Source organism: Rhinoderma darwinii, chromosome 5 (assembly GCF_050947455.1).
Source record: "Rhinoderma darwinii isolate aRhiDar2 chromosome 5, aRhiDar2.hap1, whole genome shotgun sequence".
NCBI lineage: Eukaryota > Metazoa > Chordata > Amphibia > Anura > Rhinodermatidae > Rhinoderma > Rhinoderma darwinii.
Window position 1 is genome coordinate 289,704,208 of NC_134691.1, and position 17,360 is coordinate 289,721,567.

The 17,360-nt window shown below is 40.5% G+C and overlaps 1 protein-coding gene across 5 annotated transcripts in view; it reads right to left on the reverse strand.

The window, feature by feature from the left end:
* Positions 1–11,799: 11,799 nt before the first annotated feature.
* Positions 11,800–17,360, reverse strand: part of SNX10 (sorting nexin 10) — a 39,141-nt gene continuing 33,580 nt past the window's right edge. For all 5 annotated transcript variants that reach the window (XM_075828645.1, XM_075828647.1, XM_075828649.1 and 2 more), the window contains 2 exons: positions 13,232–13,435; positions 11,800–12,742 (listed from right to left, as the gene is read on the reverse strand). In XM_075828645.1, coding sequence (XP_075684760.1) covers positions 12,631–12,742; positions 13,232–13,435 — 316 coding nt within the window. In that variant the 3' untranslated portion in view covers positions 11,800–12,630. The remainder of the gene's footprint in view (positions 12,743–13,231; positions 13,436–17,360) is intronic.

A 17,360-nucleotide genomic window follows, 5' to 3' on the forward strand; every position in this document is an offset into this window, starting at 1 on the left:
GTTACTCCTTGAGCCGTTTTTTAAGCCGTTTTTCATTGACTCTATACAAAAACAGCTCCATGTGAGCGCTCAGCCGCTTCGTGTCTGTTCGGCTCTTTCTGGAAACCAATGTATCGGAGTACAGACTCAAGTCGGAAAAAGCCGAACAGAAACGAAGCGGCAGATCGCTCACATGAGCACTTCAGGAGCTTCGTTTTAGCGATTGTTGGAGGTTCAGTGCTCGGACCTCCATCAATCAAAACTTCTGACATGTCACTATGACATGTCAGAAGTTTGTCAAATGTTTAGTTACCCTTTAAACCTAGCGCTATTATTATAGTATTATTATAGTAATGTAGTATTGTTATAGTAATGGTGTACTGTTAGTACAGGGTGGGCCATTTATATGGATACACCTAAATAAAATGGGAATGGTTGGTGATATGAACTTCCTGTTTGTGGCACATTAGTATATGGGAGGGGGGAAACTTTTCAAGCTGGGTGTTGACCATGGCGGCCATTTTGAAGTTGGCCATTTTGTATCCAACTTTAGTTCTTTCAATGGGAAGAGGGTCATTGTGACACATCAAACTTATCGAGAATTTCACAAGAAAAACAATGGTGTGCTTGGTTTTAACGTTACTTTATTCTTTCATGAGTTATTTACAAGTTTCTGACCACTTATAAAATGTGTTCAAAGTGCTGCCCATTGTGTTGGATTGTCAATGCAACCCTCTTCTCCCACTCTTCACACACTGATAGCAACACCGCAGAAAAAATGCTAGCACAGGCTTCCAGTATCCATCGTTTCAGTTGCTGCACATCTGGTATCTTCACAGTATAGACAATTGCCTTCAGATGACCCCAAAGATAAAAGTCTAAGGGGGTCAGATCGGGAGGCATTTCTTCTGCGGTGTTGCTATCAGGGCTAGTCCGTCAATTTTCTATGAAAACAGGGAAGGATTGGGTCATCACAAGATGACAATATTGTGATGGAAAATATTGTTGTACAATATCCTTCTTCTTGTACAGTACGTTTCCAAAATATTATTATGCTTTTAATATTTTACACCTCTGAAGCCGGACTAAGCTTCATTTACATGAGGCACATTGATAAATGGGACCAATATCTTGTAACCACCACTTTATGAGAGTGTTTCTACCTGTAACTAACACTGACATCATAGACTGAACACATTTATTTTTATATCTATTATCACTTGGCATGGGAATCAGAGAATACCAGTATCCACATACCATAGTGACAACTCTGCAGTTTAGGTTACTGTATATGAGAGATTAGTACAGTAACTTGATACTAAAAGATAAAATAAGCTTAGAATTCCAGTAAGAGACGTGGTCAAATACTAGCGAAAATCCATATGGTAAATGAAACCGTGTATGGTTGAAGTTTGAGATAATGGGAAAACTGTCACTGTTGAATTTCAGTAGTAAAACCCAATGCGTACTTTTGACTGGAAACCTAAATGCTGTGGCTAATTCTTGGAATTATCATGCTGAATGATCGATACTGATAGCAAATGCAGTGCCAGACTATGATAAACCATAGTAGAACAGTTACCCAGAACCCAGAGTAGTAAGGGTATGTTCACACGGCAGCGTCCGTTATGGCTGAAATTACGGGGCTGTTTTCAGGAGAAAACAGCTCCGTAATTTCAGCTAAAATGGCATGTTGAGGCGCTTTTTCGCTGCGTCAATTATGGACGTAAATGGAGCTGTTTTTCCATGGAGTCAATGGAAAACGGCTCCATTTACGTCTGAAGAAGTGACAGGCACTTCTTTGACGCGGGCGTCTTTTTTACGCCCCGCCTTTTGACAGCGGGGCGTAAAAAAAATGACCGTCGGAACAGAACATCGTAAGACCCATTCAAATGAATGGGCAGATGTTTGCCGACGCTATCGAGCCGCAATTTCGGACGTAAATCGAGGCGGAAAACACCCGAATTACGTCCGTAAATAAGCCGTGTGAACATACCCTAAAGGTGGCCACACACATACGATAGTTGTCAGACGAAACCTCATTTGGCGTACAGCTATCGGTCTTGACCCCCCCCCCTCCATATTTATGTATGCTTTGATTGGCTGAGTGGGAGATAAGTCGCTCTCGGAGCGCTCTCACTGAGGAACAAGCGTATGAAAATCCAACATGCCTGATCCTTCCTTATCCTTACTCTTAGGGCTTATTCAGACGAACGTATAATAGGTCCGCGCAACGCGCGTGATTTTCACGCGTCTCGCACGGACCTATGTTAGTCTATGGGGTCGTGCAGACTGTCCGTGAGTTTCAGGCAGCATGAGTCCGCTGCGTAAAACTCACGACATGTCCTATATTTGTGCGTTGTTTGCGCATCACGTAACCATTGAAGCCAATGGGTGCGTGAAAATGACGCGCAACACACGGAAGCACTTCTGTGTGACGCGCGTGATTCGCGCAACAGCAGTAAAAAGTATGAATGAAAACAGAAAAGCACCACGTGCTTTTCTGTTTACAAACATACAGAGTGTCATAATGATGGCGGCTGCGCGAAAATCACGCAGCCATGCATCATACATGGCTGACACACGGAGCTGTTAAGTGCCTTTTGCGCGCGCAAAACCCACACGCTCGTGTAAATCCGGCCTCAATGTAAATATCTGCAGAGATAGTCAATATTTGGAACAGTAAGGGCTTGTCCACATGTAACGAATTTGCTGCAGAAAATTTCCATAGCATTTACGCATCAACTAGCAGACTATCTATTTCGGAAAATCCGCACCATTTCATGTGGTTTCTACTGCGGAAAATAAGGCAGATTTTTGCCGTGGTTTTTTGGTGCGGTTTTTTTCAGGGGCTGTGTGATGGTGATATTTCTTCTTCCTGTGATTTCATTTCCACCCCCTGTAAGATATTCTGCAGCGTTTCCGCAGCAAATTACGCAGTACATCAGAAAAACGCAGGAAATCAGTCCGCTTTCTGCAGCAATAATTGATATGCTGCAGAACTAAAATTTTGCACCGAATGCCAATTTCTGGACTCAATTTTTCCGCAGCGTGTGGGTGACATTTGTTAAATCAGATCCACTTTGCTGCTACTGTATTCCGCTGCGTATTTTTCGTCTGCAATTCCCGATGGAAAATACGCAGCAATTCCGTTATATGTGGACAAGCCCTTGTGGTCCTTTTACACAGGCAGACTTAGCTGAGCTTTGACTACCCATAATAGCATGTCGATCGGCACTTGTTTCCTTCATTTACATGGAGCAGTGATGGTGAGTATGGAGATGAGCGATCGTTGATAAAATCCTTCCTCCCCATACAGTTTGCACCTTGTCTGCAGCACGCACCCTGTTTACATGGGGAGATGTGCTGCTGACAAACGCTCGTTTTGTTTGCCACATAAATGATGTGATCAGCCATCAAACAAGCAAATTAATTTAGGAGCCTTTTACATTATTATTGGGCAAACGAGCGTTCATGCGAATGCTCGTTCCCGATCATTGCCCGGTGTAGCAGCGATCAGCACATGAATGAGCACATGCTAGTTCATCGGCTGATCGTGTAGTCTATGCAGCAATAAATATTATTGTTGTCGGCAGCACATCTCCCGGTGTAAACAGGGAGACGCGCTGCCGACATGATTCAAATGTATGGGGACGAGCGATTGTAGTAACAAGCACTCGTCCCCATACTAGCTTCTTGTGAAAGGAGCAAACGAATGGCAATCAACGAGCTGTCTCATTGATCTGTGCTCGTTTTTACGAGGCCAATATTGTCCGGTGTAAAAGAACTCTTAGCTTTTCCAACTTCAATTAAATGTCTTACAGAAGTGTGAAATTGGTAGATCTTAAGTCCTTGCCATACTATAAACATGTGCACCACCATACAACCAAATAAGTGGACAATCCCTGCTATGCCACATAAAAAGAGACACAAGCCTATTATTAATAATAATAATTTATTTATATACCTGACCATACAAAAGCATGAATATACTTCATAAAAAATATATATATTAGAACAATATATACATATTAAATATATAAGAAAAAATTTATGTATAAGCATGCTTTGTACTATAATGACACATAAGAAAAAATATATATATTAAAGTGGTACACACAAAAATAGATGTATATGGAAAGGATTTGAGACACAAGTAAGCAGTAGAGAATAATGATCAGGAAAGTGCTAACAGGAGTTATTTATGAGAGTAAATGTAGATATCATCTTTCCCCTTTTTTTAGGGCCTATTACTCGCCCTCCCCCCACACTCTTGTTGTGATGCACTGATATTGCACAGTACGGTCAGAAGACTTTATAACAGTGGTGGTGTATTTTCCACTTCTCCGATGTTATGTATCTTTAAATTACAGTCTCATTTTAAGAAGCAAAAAAAAAAAAAAAAAGTGTTTGCCCATCAGATGGTAGACACATAATTACCAGGCTTCCAGATAACAAGACTCTCCGTTCCTGTAATTGTGAATGTTAGCGCTCAATGTACATTTCAGCATATTGGGCATTATCTCCACCCTTTCATGCAACACAATGATGTCCTCTCCCCTTTTTTTTTCATTATCCGTTAACTGAAAACAGTGGCGTTGATTACAAAGGGAGGCAGTTTGACTCCTGCAATAGGTCTTCCTCACTAATCCTCACTGTCATGAACATTCGAACTGCTACAATGAATAAGAGGTTCAATCCATATTTGCCAGGCCTAATATGAAATCTGTCAGAGCCCAAATTAATGAGTTCCAAATTCCTTACATCACGATAACAGGTTAAGACTGGTCAATTAATTACATAAATCCTTCCCGATTCATTGTGCATTTTCAGCTGAGATTGTGTCTTACATCACTTCATGACACAAGGCCTTTTGGCTCCTGTTGTTGCATGGAAAGGCCCCATTTAAGCTGAGCCTGCCTGCCATTGCAAAATGTTAAATGTCAGATGTTAAATTTGCACTTTTCTGTAATTGCTTTTGTGGGAAAAAAAATCAAATTAAAGTCCTCAGCGATTTCTGTGCGCACTCTGTATGACTCAGATAAAGAAGACACTACAAACTCCGAATTAGAAAGTCCCCTATAGATTGTACAAATATGAACAATGTACAAGCAAATTCCCATAAATAACAAATGAAACAGTGATAATATCTATGTTTGCATTGTAAGACTACACTTTATTTGAGTCCGAGCGTATTTACAGGGAAAATTGAAGAAGTATATTTCCTACAGGCAGGGGCAGAATGGCCATTCGGGCAATTCCTGAGGGCCGATGGTTAGAGGAGGCGCATGACTCCTTAGTTTCAAAAATCTGCAAAGAAATAAATCATGTGATCAGTGCTCCTAAAATTAAGAATCTGTTCACATCACATTAGTGAATTATGCATGCATACGTCAAATACATCTACGTCAAAAGGGCGTCCTTTTGGCATACGCAGGCCGGTATGCATCGATATACCTTGTTTTTGCTGTATGGAATAGCGCATATGACTATGCTATTCTATAGAGAGTGATACAGTAAAATAATGTATACCATGCAGTAAACATTATGAAACAATGGGGCCCTGAGGGCAACATATGTTACTGCATGCTTGTACAGTGTTGCAAGCTTAAAAACACACAAACCAGTTGTTAAATGGCTATAGCGGTTCGTAAGGGCTCATAAGTTTTAATATCTTGGGGCCCAGGTTTATCTCAGTTAGCCCCTGCTTTACAATAAACTTACCATTAAAATTTGGCATTGGTTCCATGTTGCTGGTTATCAGGGTCCCTTTGCCCCCTTTATTTGGCACATCCTGTTGTCCTATGACTGTGGCAGCCAAATCCTGCCTATCATGGTGATGTGTCATCCAACAATTGGCAAATAGCAACGAATTTTAAATGGAAGGGTCAGAAATCCCTTATTTTTTTGGCGCTTTTGCACACGTTACTCTTAAAAAACAAAAAAACATTATATACAATTTTACAAAAATGGCCGTATCTGTCATGGAAAAAGATGCTAAAATCATTAGGATGGCCTAAGATGCAAAAAAGTAAAAGATGTTAAAGGGAAGGTGTCATGAAATTATTTTTTATTTTATTTTTATCATATTGCTTTTAATATGATATAAACATAAATTTTATTTATTTGTGTTCTCATGTTCTACTTTTTACTTTGTTCTTACTTTTAGTTCTTTATGGGGGCTGCCATTTTTTTTTTCATCTCTGTATGTGTCGATTAATGACACATAGAGAGATGGAATACGGCACATACAACCCCATAGAGAATGCGAACGGGAGCCGTTCCATTCACAGAAGCGTAGGAGAAGGTAATTTATGTTCGTGTATGTGATGTGTGTATTATGTTCGTGTGATTCTGTCTGCTGAGCCCTGTATCTAATCCTCCTAGCACTGTGCAGTCGCTCAGAAAATGGTGGCACACAGTGTAGGAGGTTTGAAGACATTCAAACCCTTCCTTCTCCTGGCACTAGCCAGAAGAGGGAGGGGGGATTGTGTGAGGACACTAGAGGAGCGTGTGACCACCCCAAATTTGCAACATAAATCAATGAAGTTGCTTTACCACAGTGACTATGCTGCAATTTTGGGAACTGCTCCCGCTAGTGCTCAGCACATGGAAATGTTATAAATTAGAATCTAATTTATAATATTTCCTGACTCGTGAAAAAATAAAAAAAATTAAAACAATGTGTAATCACTCAAATAATAATTGTTTAACTAAAAAAAAACACAATTCTAGCGACACATTCCCTTTAAGCCTGTTAAGGACATCAACACTCATTAGTGGATTAAATGATAGAGGTAATTTTCTTAGCAACCAGATAAACTTAAAAGAAACAACATTGGATAAAAAAATGTTGTCACTTTCCATTATCAAACTCTAAACTTTTTAATCACTGATTGTTTGACAGTCTCAGTGTGAACATGATATGTTTTTTATATGATGGGTAATCCAATTAAACCCACTACTACAGGAGGTCTGACAATCTGCAGGACTGTCATCGAGCTGTCACCAGCCTGAGCTTGGAGAGATTCACACATCCAGAGAGGAAGCAGTGACACTGGCGGGACTAATCAAATTCTCTTGGCTGCTTAGTGTGCAAACAAAAGAACAGAAAGTTTCTATGTCAAGTTACTTTATTTTTAGTCAGGAACAATAATGTTCAGTGCTATCCCGTTGACTCCCAAATGGCTTGGCCGAGAGGACTTTAGGGACTCAAGAACCAGCAGTACTGAAAAGCTAGTAATGTCAGAGAGACATTACTAGTTTTACTGGATGCTGCAAGTCCAACACTCCAGTGCTGTCAAATCTGGCCAAACTGTTTAGCTCTATGTATCCACTAGTTTGGTTTACGTAAGCACATATGGGCACTATATGACTAAGTGGGCAAATTCTGACATTTTCCTGTCATTGTTTGGGACAATGTGTGCAAATTGAAGAAGTTCTTAGGATATGTCATCAATATCAGAGAGGTAGGGGTCCGATTCCTGGCACCCCCCACCATCAGCTGACTCAAGGGGTTTACTAGGCACATTGCTTTACACTTAGTAGTTCTGCAGCCTGGTTCCATCACTTGTAGTATGTACGGTGCCTGGGACTGCGGTTCTCTGCCGCAAACGGATCGGAACTATATTCCCAGGCACAGTCGCTACAGAAGTGTACCTAGTAAACCGTTTTTGATCACAGCCCCTTCAGTGAGCTGATCTATGGGGGTGATGGGAGTTGGACCCCCGCCAATCTGATATTGATAAGTTACTTATACTAAGGATAGGCCATCAATATAAAAGTCCTGGAGAATCCCTTTAAGGCAGTATGACTATATGGGCAATGTAAGCATCCACTTGGGCAAAGTATGTCACCCTCTGGGCCCTCTATGGAATTATGTGGGCTTTGTATGTCACTGGGTGAGTACTGTTTAGCTTTATAGGATCATTGTATTAAACTATCTGTACAAAACATGACATTCTGGGCTATGTGGTAAGTACTATGTATCTAGGCAGTGGACGCCACCAAGTGGGAATTGTATGCACGAAATAGGTGCAGTATAGCCACGTTTGGGCACTGATGGCACTCGCCAGGCAGTGTGTGCACTACTTATCTGGATGCTGTACAGATCTATTTATCCAGGAACTATATGGCAATGGCAATATATTTATATATACATATGGCACACTGGGCAAAAACATATAAGGTTGAGTTTTCACATAGCTATTTAAATGTATTTTTGCGGCGAATCGCAGAAAATCGTGCCATTTTGACAAGATTTTATGAAAATTGTGACAAAAGACGCAGTTTTGCTGCAAATCTCATTTGAACCGGAACATGAGAGTCCAGCCTAAGGCTCAATGCACACGATTATGTGCGGTTTTGCCTGCGGCAAATCCGCAGCGTTATTCAGTGCCAGCAGTCAACGAGATTTCAGGAAATCTGTTGTATACTCTGCAGTATTTTTCGGGACGGAAATTGACCTGCGGTGCATATTTTAAAATCCGCAGCATGTAAATTTACCTGGTGTTTCCACTTGTAAATTGTATTTGCCTAGCGCTACGGAAAATCTCACCAAAACCCACAGCATGAAAACGTGCTGAAAAATGTATAGAAAAAATGCACAATTAGATGCAGTATTTACCTGCGAATTTCCTGCGGTTTTGGTGCATATTTTCTGCAGCAAAATACGCAATGTGTGCATGTAGCCGAACTAGGGTTTGTTTTTTTTTTACTAATTTTGCTCCGGTTTGCAATGGGTGTTGCTGAATCACCTAAACTCAATAATTAGGTGTGGTGTCCACATACTTTTGACCAAATAGTGCATCTTCAATAGGATATCATATTATTTGAATCAAACCCAGAGTACCGGGGCAGATTCTGGCAGAATGCAGGACTATGGGCTTGTTTGCTCACAATATTGGTCAGTGAAATTCTGGCACATAATGCACAAGAATTGGAGATTTATTTATTTACCACCATATTATGTAGCACCGTAAGAGAACGCATTTAATCATATTAACCCCTTTCCCAGAGCACTTGTAATCTGATTTCCCAAAGGGGAAGATTTATCAAGACTAGAGAAAGAAAAGTGGAGGGGTTCCCACACCAGCCAATCAGATCGATGTATTTATTATCCAAAAGTTCACAAAAAAATAATGTAAACACAAACAAACACGTCTGTGTCCTCATGGTTGGCGGCCAAACAGAGCAGCAGAGGTTTGTATGAGGCTATCGGCTTGCAGGTTGTGCACTTCTGCTATAGGGAATCCCTCCACTTTTTCCTTACAATAGTGCTAGAGCAGAGGAAAGACTATAATTCAGAGACTACCCCATATCTGCATCACTGGCGAGCAAAGAATTATGAAAAACTCAATGAAATGGTCTTCCAGCCTCTACCATTTGGGTCCACAGGTCCCAGGTCAGGATCTACATGTTTTTTTTTTTCTCCCCATGCAGTTTCTTCCCACCCTTCAAACACTGGCTAATACTGTATGTATGTTTAATCTAAGGGTATGTTCACACGACAACGCCAATTACGTCTGAAATTATGGAGCTGTTTTCAGGAGAACACAGCTCCTGAATTTCAGACGTAATTGCATGGTCTAGCGTTATTTGAGCTGTTCATTGGAGTCAATGAAAAACGGCTCCAATTACTTCCCAAGAAGTGTCCTGCACTTCTTTGACGTGGCCGTTATTTTACACGCCGTCTTTTGACAGCGACGCGTAAAATGACAGCTCGTCTGCACAGAACATCGTAAGACCCATTGCAAGCAATGGGCAGATGTTTGCCGACCTATTGGAGCCGTCTTTTCAGGCGTAATTCGAGGTGTAAACCGCCCGTAATCGCTGTCCAAAATTACAGGCCTGGCCAGCCGGACAGTCACCCGCATCTGCGGGCCGTGCTTCCATCATAAAGTATGGTCGCACGGTCCGTAAAATAAGACGTCCTATTTTTTACGGAAGGTTTCTACCGCACGGACACCGTCCTGTAAATACACGGGAAGGTGTCAGTCAGCCATAGAAATTAAGTCACGGAAACAATAGTGTAGTTGACTACGCTACAGTCTCCGAGAAAAAAAACCCTGAAACGGACACAAACAGAAGCATTACCGTTCAAATCAATAGTAATGCAAACAGAAGCTATGATTCCCGTTCATTGGTTCCTCTGACGGAAAGGTTGAACGGAACCCAAACGGCGATGTGAATAGGCCCTTAACACATCACTACGTATAGGTGTATATATTCATTTTCATACAAAACAGAACGATCAATGCATGTTCAGGCCAAAATGAACTGGGATTTGCAGATCGAGCAAGAATTACCTACGAGGGTCAATGTAAACATTTTTGCCACAATCAGAATAATTTTAGTATATAAAAAAAAAACAAAAAAAAAAAACAAAAAAAAAAAACAAAAAAAAAAAAACTGCGTGGGTTTATTCAGAAGCTAAAATCCAACTAGCAGGATAGAAAAACATGGGATAGATTAGATAATTAGAAAAATATGGGCTAGAAAGGTCAGTTGGTCTCCAGACTGTCATCTTCCTATGTGTGGGATGTATCAAGCATTTTAGCAACAAGACGCAATGAGTTGCACGCAGAGTGAATCCATAACTCGGGTTGTCAGTTCGCCCATAGGCATCAGACAGCAGCTGCCGAGCACTGAACACCTCGCACTGCTTCTTTCTAATGACCTGGGCCCCATTCTTCACAATGCTGTGATTTGCATTTATAGTGATCTGCTCATAGGCTCCAGCTGGTCGTCAACATCTTATTCTCAGGAAGACAATGGTCCTGCCTCTCCTGCAGCTCATTCCTCCCCATGTCACAGGCTGCTCAGGTTACTGGAGCGGAGAGTGCGGCTCCGTCCAGACCTGCGCACTGAGGAAGGAGGCGACGCCGCAGCGCAGGAGTTAGGAAGGTGCAGGGATCAGCACAAGACTCAGCTGCTGCTCTGAGCACAGGTAAGAACGCAGATGACAGATCTATATTACAGGTTAGTGATATCTATTGATTCTTTGCTCGGCTGTACATTCCTTTCCATTGCTGCTATTTACATACAGGCCCAGAAAGTATATAAAGATGATGCAAAAGTTTCCTCAAATATCCCATTCATAGCTCCCTGACTTCTGCTGGTGAGAATTTCTGAAGTCTGAGACGTATTGGGAGGATTACTCGGGAGTTATGAAGATTTATTAACACTACATACAAAGTATTTAATCTGGTCACTGCCATACAGCTTGTTATTCTTTGTATGTTGCTGAACAGAAAAATAATGTAGAAGTAAAAGCTACTTATATGGGAGAAGTATTTGTCTGTATCCGGGTGGAATGATAGAATGGAAAAAGATTTAGTGAATGTAACGTGCCTCCGTGTGGTTTTTATATTCTCGGCATTTTGGTACATAGACTGTTTAATATCAGCTACATTTGGTATATGTGAATGCAGAATTCTGAAAAACAGAACAAATCTAGTGAAACTGCACAAAGACTTGCCGAAACGTAGAAACTTTTTTTTTTTGTGAAATACAAAACTCCTGTGAACATCTAGAAAACCTCCAGATATATTCCAATAAAGGCACACACAAAAAAGAAAAAACTTCAAGTGCCTTCTGAAAGTACCTGTTGACATTTCTTCTGCTACAAGTGAATAAAATATTCTATAAAATAGTTTCTACCTTAGGAGTATCACCATTTATATAAAAAGACAAAAAGCTGGATGATCAGACATAAATCAGCATAGAAAGGTTTAAAAACATTCACACCGTTTGTTTTTTTATTTGTACAAATCTTTATTTAGACAAAAGAGAATCAAAAAACTAAAAAATATACATTATGCAGGTTAAATTTATTAATAGCCATGTCAGAAAACCAATAAAAGCCAGCATCACCTGCTGACAGACATGACATATTACAGAGTACAATATTGTATTTTGGTTTTCACATTCTAGTCAGGTATTTGACAAAATATAAAGTGCATACAATCTTCCTGAAATAGAGGTGATGAAGCCGGTGAATCCAACGTGCGGTCATTTTACAGTCTCTAAGATCGGAATCAAATATCTGCAACGTTTCCAGTGTTAAAGTAAAATACAAAACTTCAGTGAACATTTAGGAAACCACCAGATAATCTTACAGTACAGACAGAAGATTCTGTTTCTAGTCGAACTAATAGTTAACCATTTGAAGGATGGGGGTCAACTATTAAACAGCACAATGTATCCGTACACAAAGTACTGCAAAAATGGCTTAGAAATACACAACTTTTTTTTATCTAAACAAAAAAAACAAAAACCCTGAATATTCTAAGATAAGAGATATGTATAGCCTGATTCTGGTACTATGATCGTACTTAATGTGAAAACTTAAGGCAGTTCAGAATTTATATAATAAAAAAAAAAAATGTATGTAGATCATGAAGTTATTTTCCAGCTTCATAATTGGCACCAGTAACATTCGTTGGAAACCCAGTATCCTCACGACATGCTGACTCGTCACTAAAGCACGTCAGTCTTCCAGAGGACGAGCTTTGTATGGAACCTCCAAGCCTGGTTAATTTTTGGGCAACAATTTCCCATTCAACAAAGGCATTCTTCACTATTACCAGATGTTCTCTGTTTAGGATTTAGAATTGCACTTGGGTGTGCATGCAGCAGAAGACCAATGGTCTATTTTGGAGATGGGGCTAAAATAGTCTTCCACGTATCTCTATGATCTTTCACAGCTTTGCAACCACGTAGAAAATGACCATCATGTTTGGCCTCCAATGTTGAAGACGAACTGTGGAAGAAAAACCGTAAAATTATTACAAACAAATAGAAAACAAAAACATTTAAAAAAACAACAACTTAGGCCTGAGTTAGCTGTGCTATAAAGAGGGGAGGGGTGAGTCGAGGAGGGGGATGGAAGAAAGAAATTGGTTTTCACAACACACGCAAATGCTGATTAACAGAGGAGAACTTTAATTATCTCCCTTCAGAAAGAGACAGGAAATTTGGACTTTTAATTAGCCATTTGGAGTGTGGTTAGATTTTTATATTTTTTTAACCAGATAATTTAAACGCGAATAATTCAAGTCTGACTAAATGAAATTCACATAATCAGAATGCAGATAATTGAATTTCTACTGCAGCCATTAATTCAGTGTGGAGGTGTGCGAGGACTCTTATGAGAAGCTGTCACAGCTCAATAAAATCTCAGTCAATTAATTTTTTCATTATCGGAGTAGAACACCAACAGAATAAGAGGGTCCACCACACATGAAAGTACCTCTCAGGAAGTAAGTGACAACTTGTTTGTTCTTCCTCCTCTGCAGGAAACCGCCGGTTCGAGGTGGCAAACTTATGAATGGCTTCAGAAACGGAGTATTTTGTCTGTCCAGAGGCGCAGGCTCCAATTTCTTCCAGGGAGAGTTGAGTTTGCAAGAATAGGTGAAGGCGACTGTCCGAGAGCAACATCGGGCACTGCATGACCCTGAAAACAGAACGGAAGTCATTCCTCGCAAAGGTCACTTTCTGCAGGGTGATACGACACTTCCACAATGCACGCAGGAAATGAAGGACAAGTGCACTACACATTAAAATTGTGTCACAGAATACAAGTCTTAGTAAGACTAAGTGAACTCTAAATATACTAGAAGGTGAGTAAATTCCAGCTGTACTGCAAATAAATTGGTTTAGCATCCGACATGAACGCTGACAAATAAAGTATTTGTTTTCCACAAGTTTCAGTTAATCATTTCTAATTTCATAACAGTATCTCAACTTCATTTGAAAATAAAAATAAATGGTATGCTCCATCACAGTTTGCAACGTTTCTAAGAGAGACCAGCTCACTGCACGGATTCAGACAGAGCCTGTACGGCAGAGCACTGCTGTAAGGCTCCGTACTAAAAAGAACCGTATAGTCTCCGTGCACTGCCGTACAGGCTCTGCACACAGGGCTCAGCCACGAGCCCTTAGGCCCCCTGCACAAACAATACTATTCAGATGAAAGGAACACACTAAGAAATAGAGGTTTCATAAAATGAAAGCCACATATAATATCATATAGGGTGTTTTATTTGGGTGAATCAAAGATGGAGATCATGGGTATAGTTGCATGTCTCAATGAAATGCATCTCATCAGTATGCAAGACACCTATTGTTTACCCTGATTCTCATAACAAAGGACCCAGACTTTCACAGGTATCTTACAGATACAAACCGGTATTGTGGACAATAAGTCTTATCCATTGACAAACTCAGGAGGTTATAAATGCTAAAGGTGGTTGATAAGTGGCACCACTATTCTATATTTGCATGTAACATGAGGAAGTTCTTTGAATAGGAAGGTCAGACTATGTGTCTCCAAGGAGGGGCAGACAAAGGGGTATAAAACCCCAAGCATGACTCCTGAGGGGAGCCACTTGGGAAGGGGTACATGGAGGGACATACTGGAGGAGAGACTAAAGGGGGTTTTACAATGGGCATTTATTAGGCAGACGAACGTTCATAGAACGCTTGTTGCCGATAATTGCCCAGCGTAAGCAGGGCAGCGATCAGCAGATGAACGAGCAAGTGCTCGTTCATCTGCTGGTCGTATAGTTTTAAAAAAAGTAAAATATTATCGGTCGGCAGCCCATCTCTCACAATGTATTTATTGGGGTAATACCGCTCGTCCCCGTACATAGCTCCTTGTGACAGGAGCAGACAAGCCCCGATCAACGAGCGGTTTCGTTGAACGGCGCTCGCTGCACCGGGCAAAATCGGCCGGTGTAATAGGGGCTTTACTGGAGTGTATGTGGAAAGTCCATGTGTAACTAGCATGTTATGTAACTATTGTTAAGCAAAAAGTGTCTCTACAGTATATGGCTTATGACTGTGTGTACATATCTCCATATAAGTCTCAGAATAACTAACAGTCATTTTATGCTTTATACAACATACATTTTTATACACTCTTGTATTTCATTTATTGTGCCTAACCTTCGACTCTAACCCAGTAAGAGGGTGGACGAGAAATTCTTACAACACTGCAGATTTTGTTGCAGAAACTTCTGCATCTGAAAATGTGTGCAGTGGGCCTTCTCAGGTAGTGTAGTGAGACACATCCAAGCAACACCTTTATGCCTCCTTCAACTTATTTTTCTGGCAATTTAAACTGCATTAGAGACTCTGTCACCACATTATAAGTGCCCTATCTCCTACATAAGGAGATCGGCGCTGTAACGTAGGTGACCGTAATGCTTTTTATTTAGAAAAACAATCTATTTTTACCACTTTGAGCGATTTTTAGCTTTATGCTAATTAGTTTCTTAATGCCCAAGTGGGCGTGTTTTTACTTTAGACCAAGTGGGTGTTGTAGAGAGGAGTGTATGACGCTGACCAATCAGCGTCATACACTTCTCTCAATTCATTTACACTGCACTAGCGATAGTTATATCGTTATGTGCAGCTACATACATACACACACACACACACACATTACTGCAGTGTCTTGATAATGAATATACATAACCTCCAGCCAGGACGTGATGTTTATTCAGAATCCTGACACTTCTGAATCTTTTCAGCAAGGCAAACGTAATCTCGTTTACATCATAATCTCGTGAGATTACTTTTGCCTTGCTGGAAATCTCACAGAAAAGATTCCGACGTGGTCGAAATTAAAAGCATTACTGTCACCTACATTACAGCGCCCATCTCCTTATGTAGGAGATAGGGCACTTATAATGTGGTGACAGGCTCTTTAAAAACACTAATTTAAATGTAAGTTTTTTTATGGCTTTTTCATTTAGTGTTATTTTGTTCTGGATTTTTTAAAGTCCTAGAGAGAAGCCTATGGGAAAAAAAAATACCATACCCAGAGGATGCTGCGTGTGGAAAAACCACAAAATTGCCTTAAAGCCACAAACCAAAATGCAGTTGCATGGGTGCATTTGATAAACTGGAAAACGAATAAAAGCCGCAAAAAAAAACAAAACAAACAAACCCCTTAGGCTACATTCACACCAGTGACAGATTTACACGAGTAAAATACGCGCATAAATCTGGTCCGTGTTTTTTTGCATCTGTGCTTTGCGAGTGGCATGCGTTTTTCACGCACTCGCAAAGCACTTTTTTTCCAATGGAATTGATGCGCAAATCCCACACAGCACACAGATGTGCATCAGCGTGCTGTGAGTGATTTTCACGCACCCATTGACTTCAATGGGCGTGTAGGTGTGTGAAATACACACCAATATAGGATATGCAGTGAGCTTCACGCAATGGACACGCTGCGTGAAAACTCCTGCATGTGTGAATGGCCCCATTGAAATCAATGGGTCAGTGTGCTGTGCGTGATTTACACCGACAAGTTTTACGCTTGTCTGAATGAGCCCTTAGCGTTTTGATGTGTGGGAATCCACCCTAAATAATTATCCCTGTCAATGGGAGCAACCAGGATAATTCCATCGATAATACAGCAAAAAGTGGTGGTGTGGGTACGTGTATTTTTATATATATATATATATATATATATATATATATATATATATATATATATATATATATATATATAAATAAATTTCTCAAGCTTGTGAAAGGCCCTGAGATGGGGCTGAAATGTAGCATTTACATGGATTAATAAGCCACATTTTGTACTTCGAATAATTTCTGGAGTGCTGCACTTAGTGTTTATGTACCTGGTGGACCCTCGATCAAGTTCACAAGCACCCCGAGTTAACACATTGAAATAAAAAAAATATGTATGTATATATATATATATATATATATATATATATATATATATAAAATGTTTTTTTGCCTAGTTTGATAATACTTCAAATAGGTCTGTCCAAGAAGGAGTGCTAGGTAGTAAAGCTATAAAATTAATCCATAGTTCATAAACCAAATATACAGCCTACTGCCAAAAAGTACACTGGGGATTGCAGCCATTAAAAAGAGGTCAACTCTACCCTTTCAAAGGCCTGATATACAAGATCTGGCAGGGTCCAGTAATATGTGGAGGGAACTTTGTATTTTATGACTCAGGCCTCATTCACATCTGCGTTGGAGGCTCCATTAGGGGCATCCATCGCAAATCTGCCTGAGAATACCAGAAACAATAGCGCAGAACCGATTAACATCTACGGGTTCAGTCGGCCGCCAGTAGTGTCCGTGGTGCAATGGAACTGGCGCTTACCGATTTCTCCCTTGTCTTGCTTCTCTGAGCAGAACAACGAAAAGACCAACGCAGGTGTGAACCCAGCCTTAGCAGAAGTTACTATTCGCTGACTGAGTAATAATACTTTAACGTTTTTAGTTGTAGAGCAGTGCATTCCATCCGGTGGATCTGCAGGTTGTGGTTTTGCATTGACTGGAGAGTCACTGATTAGAGGACACTGCTATTTCGCCATTACCTTGACTGGCCAACC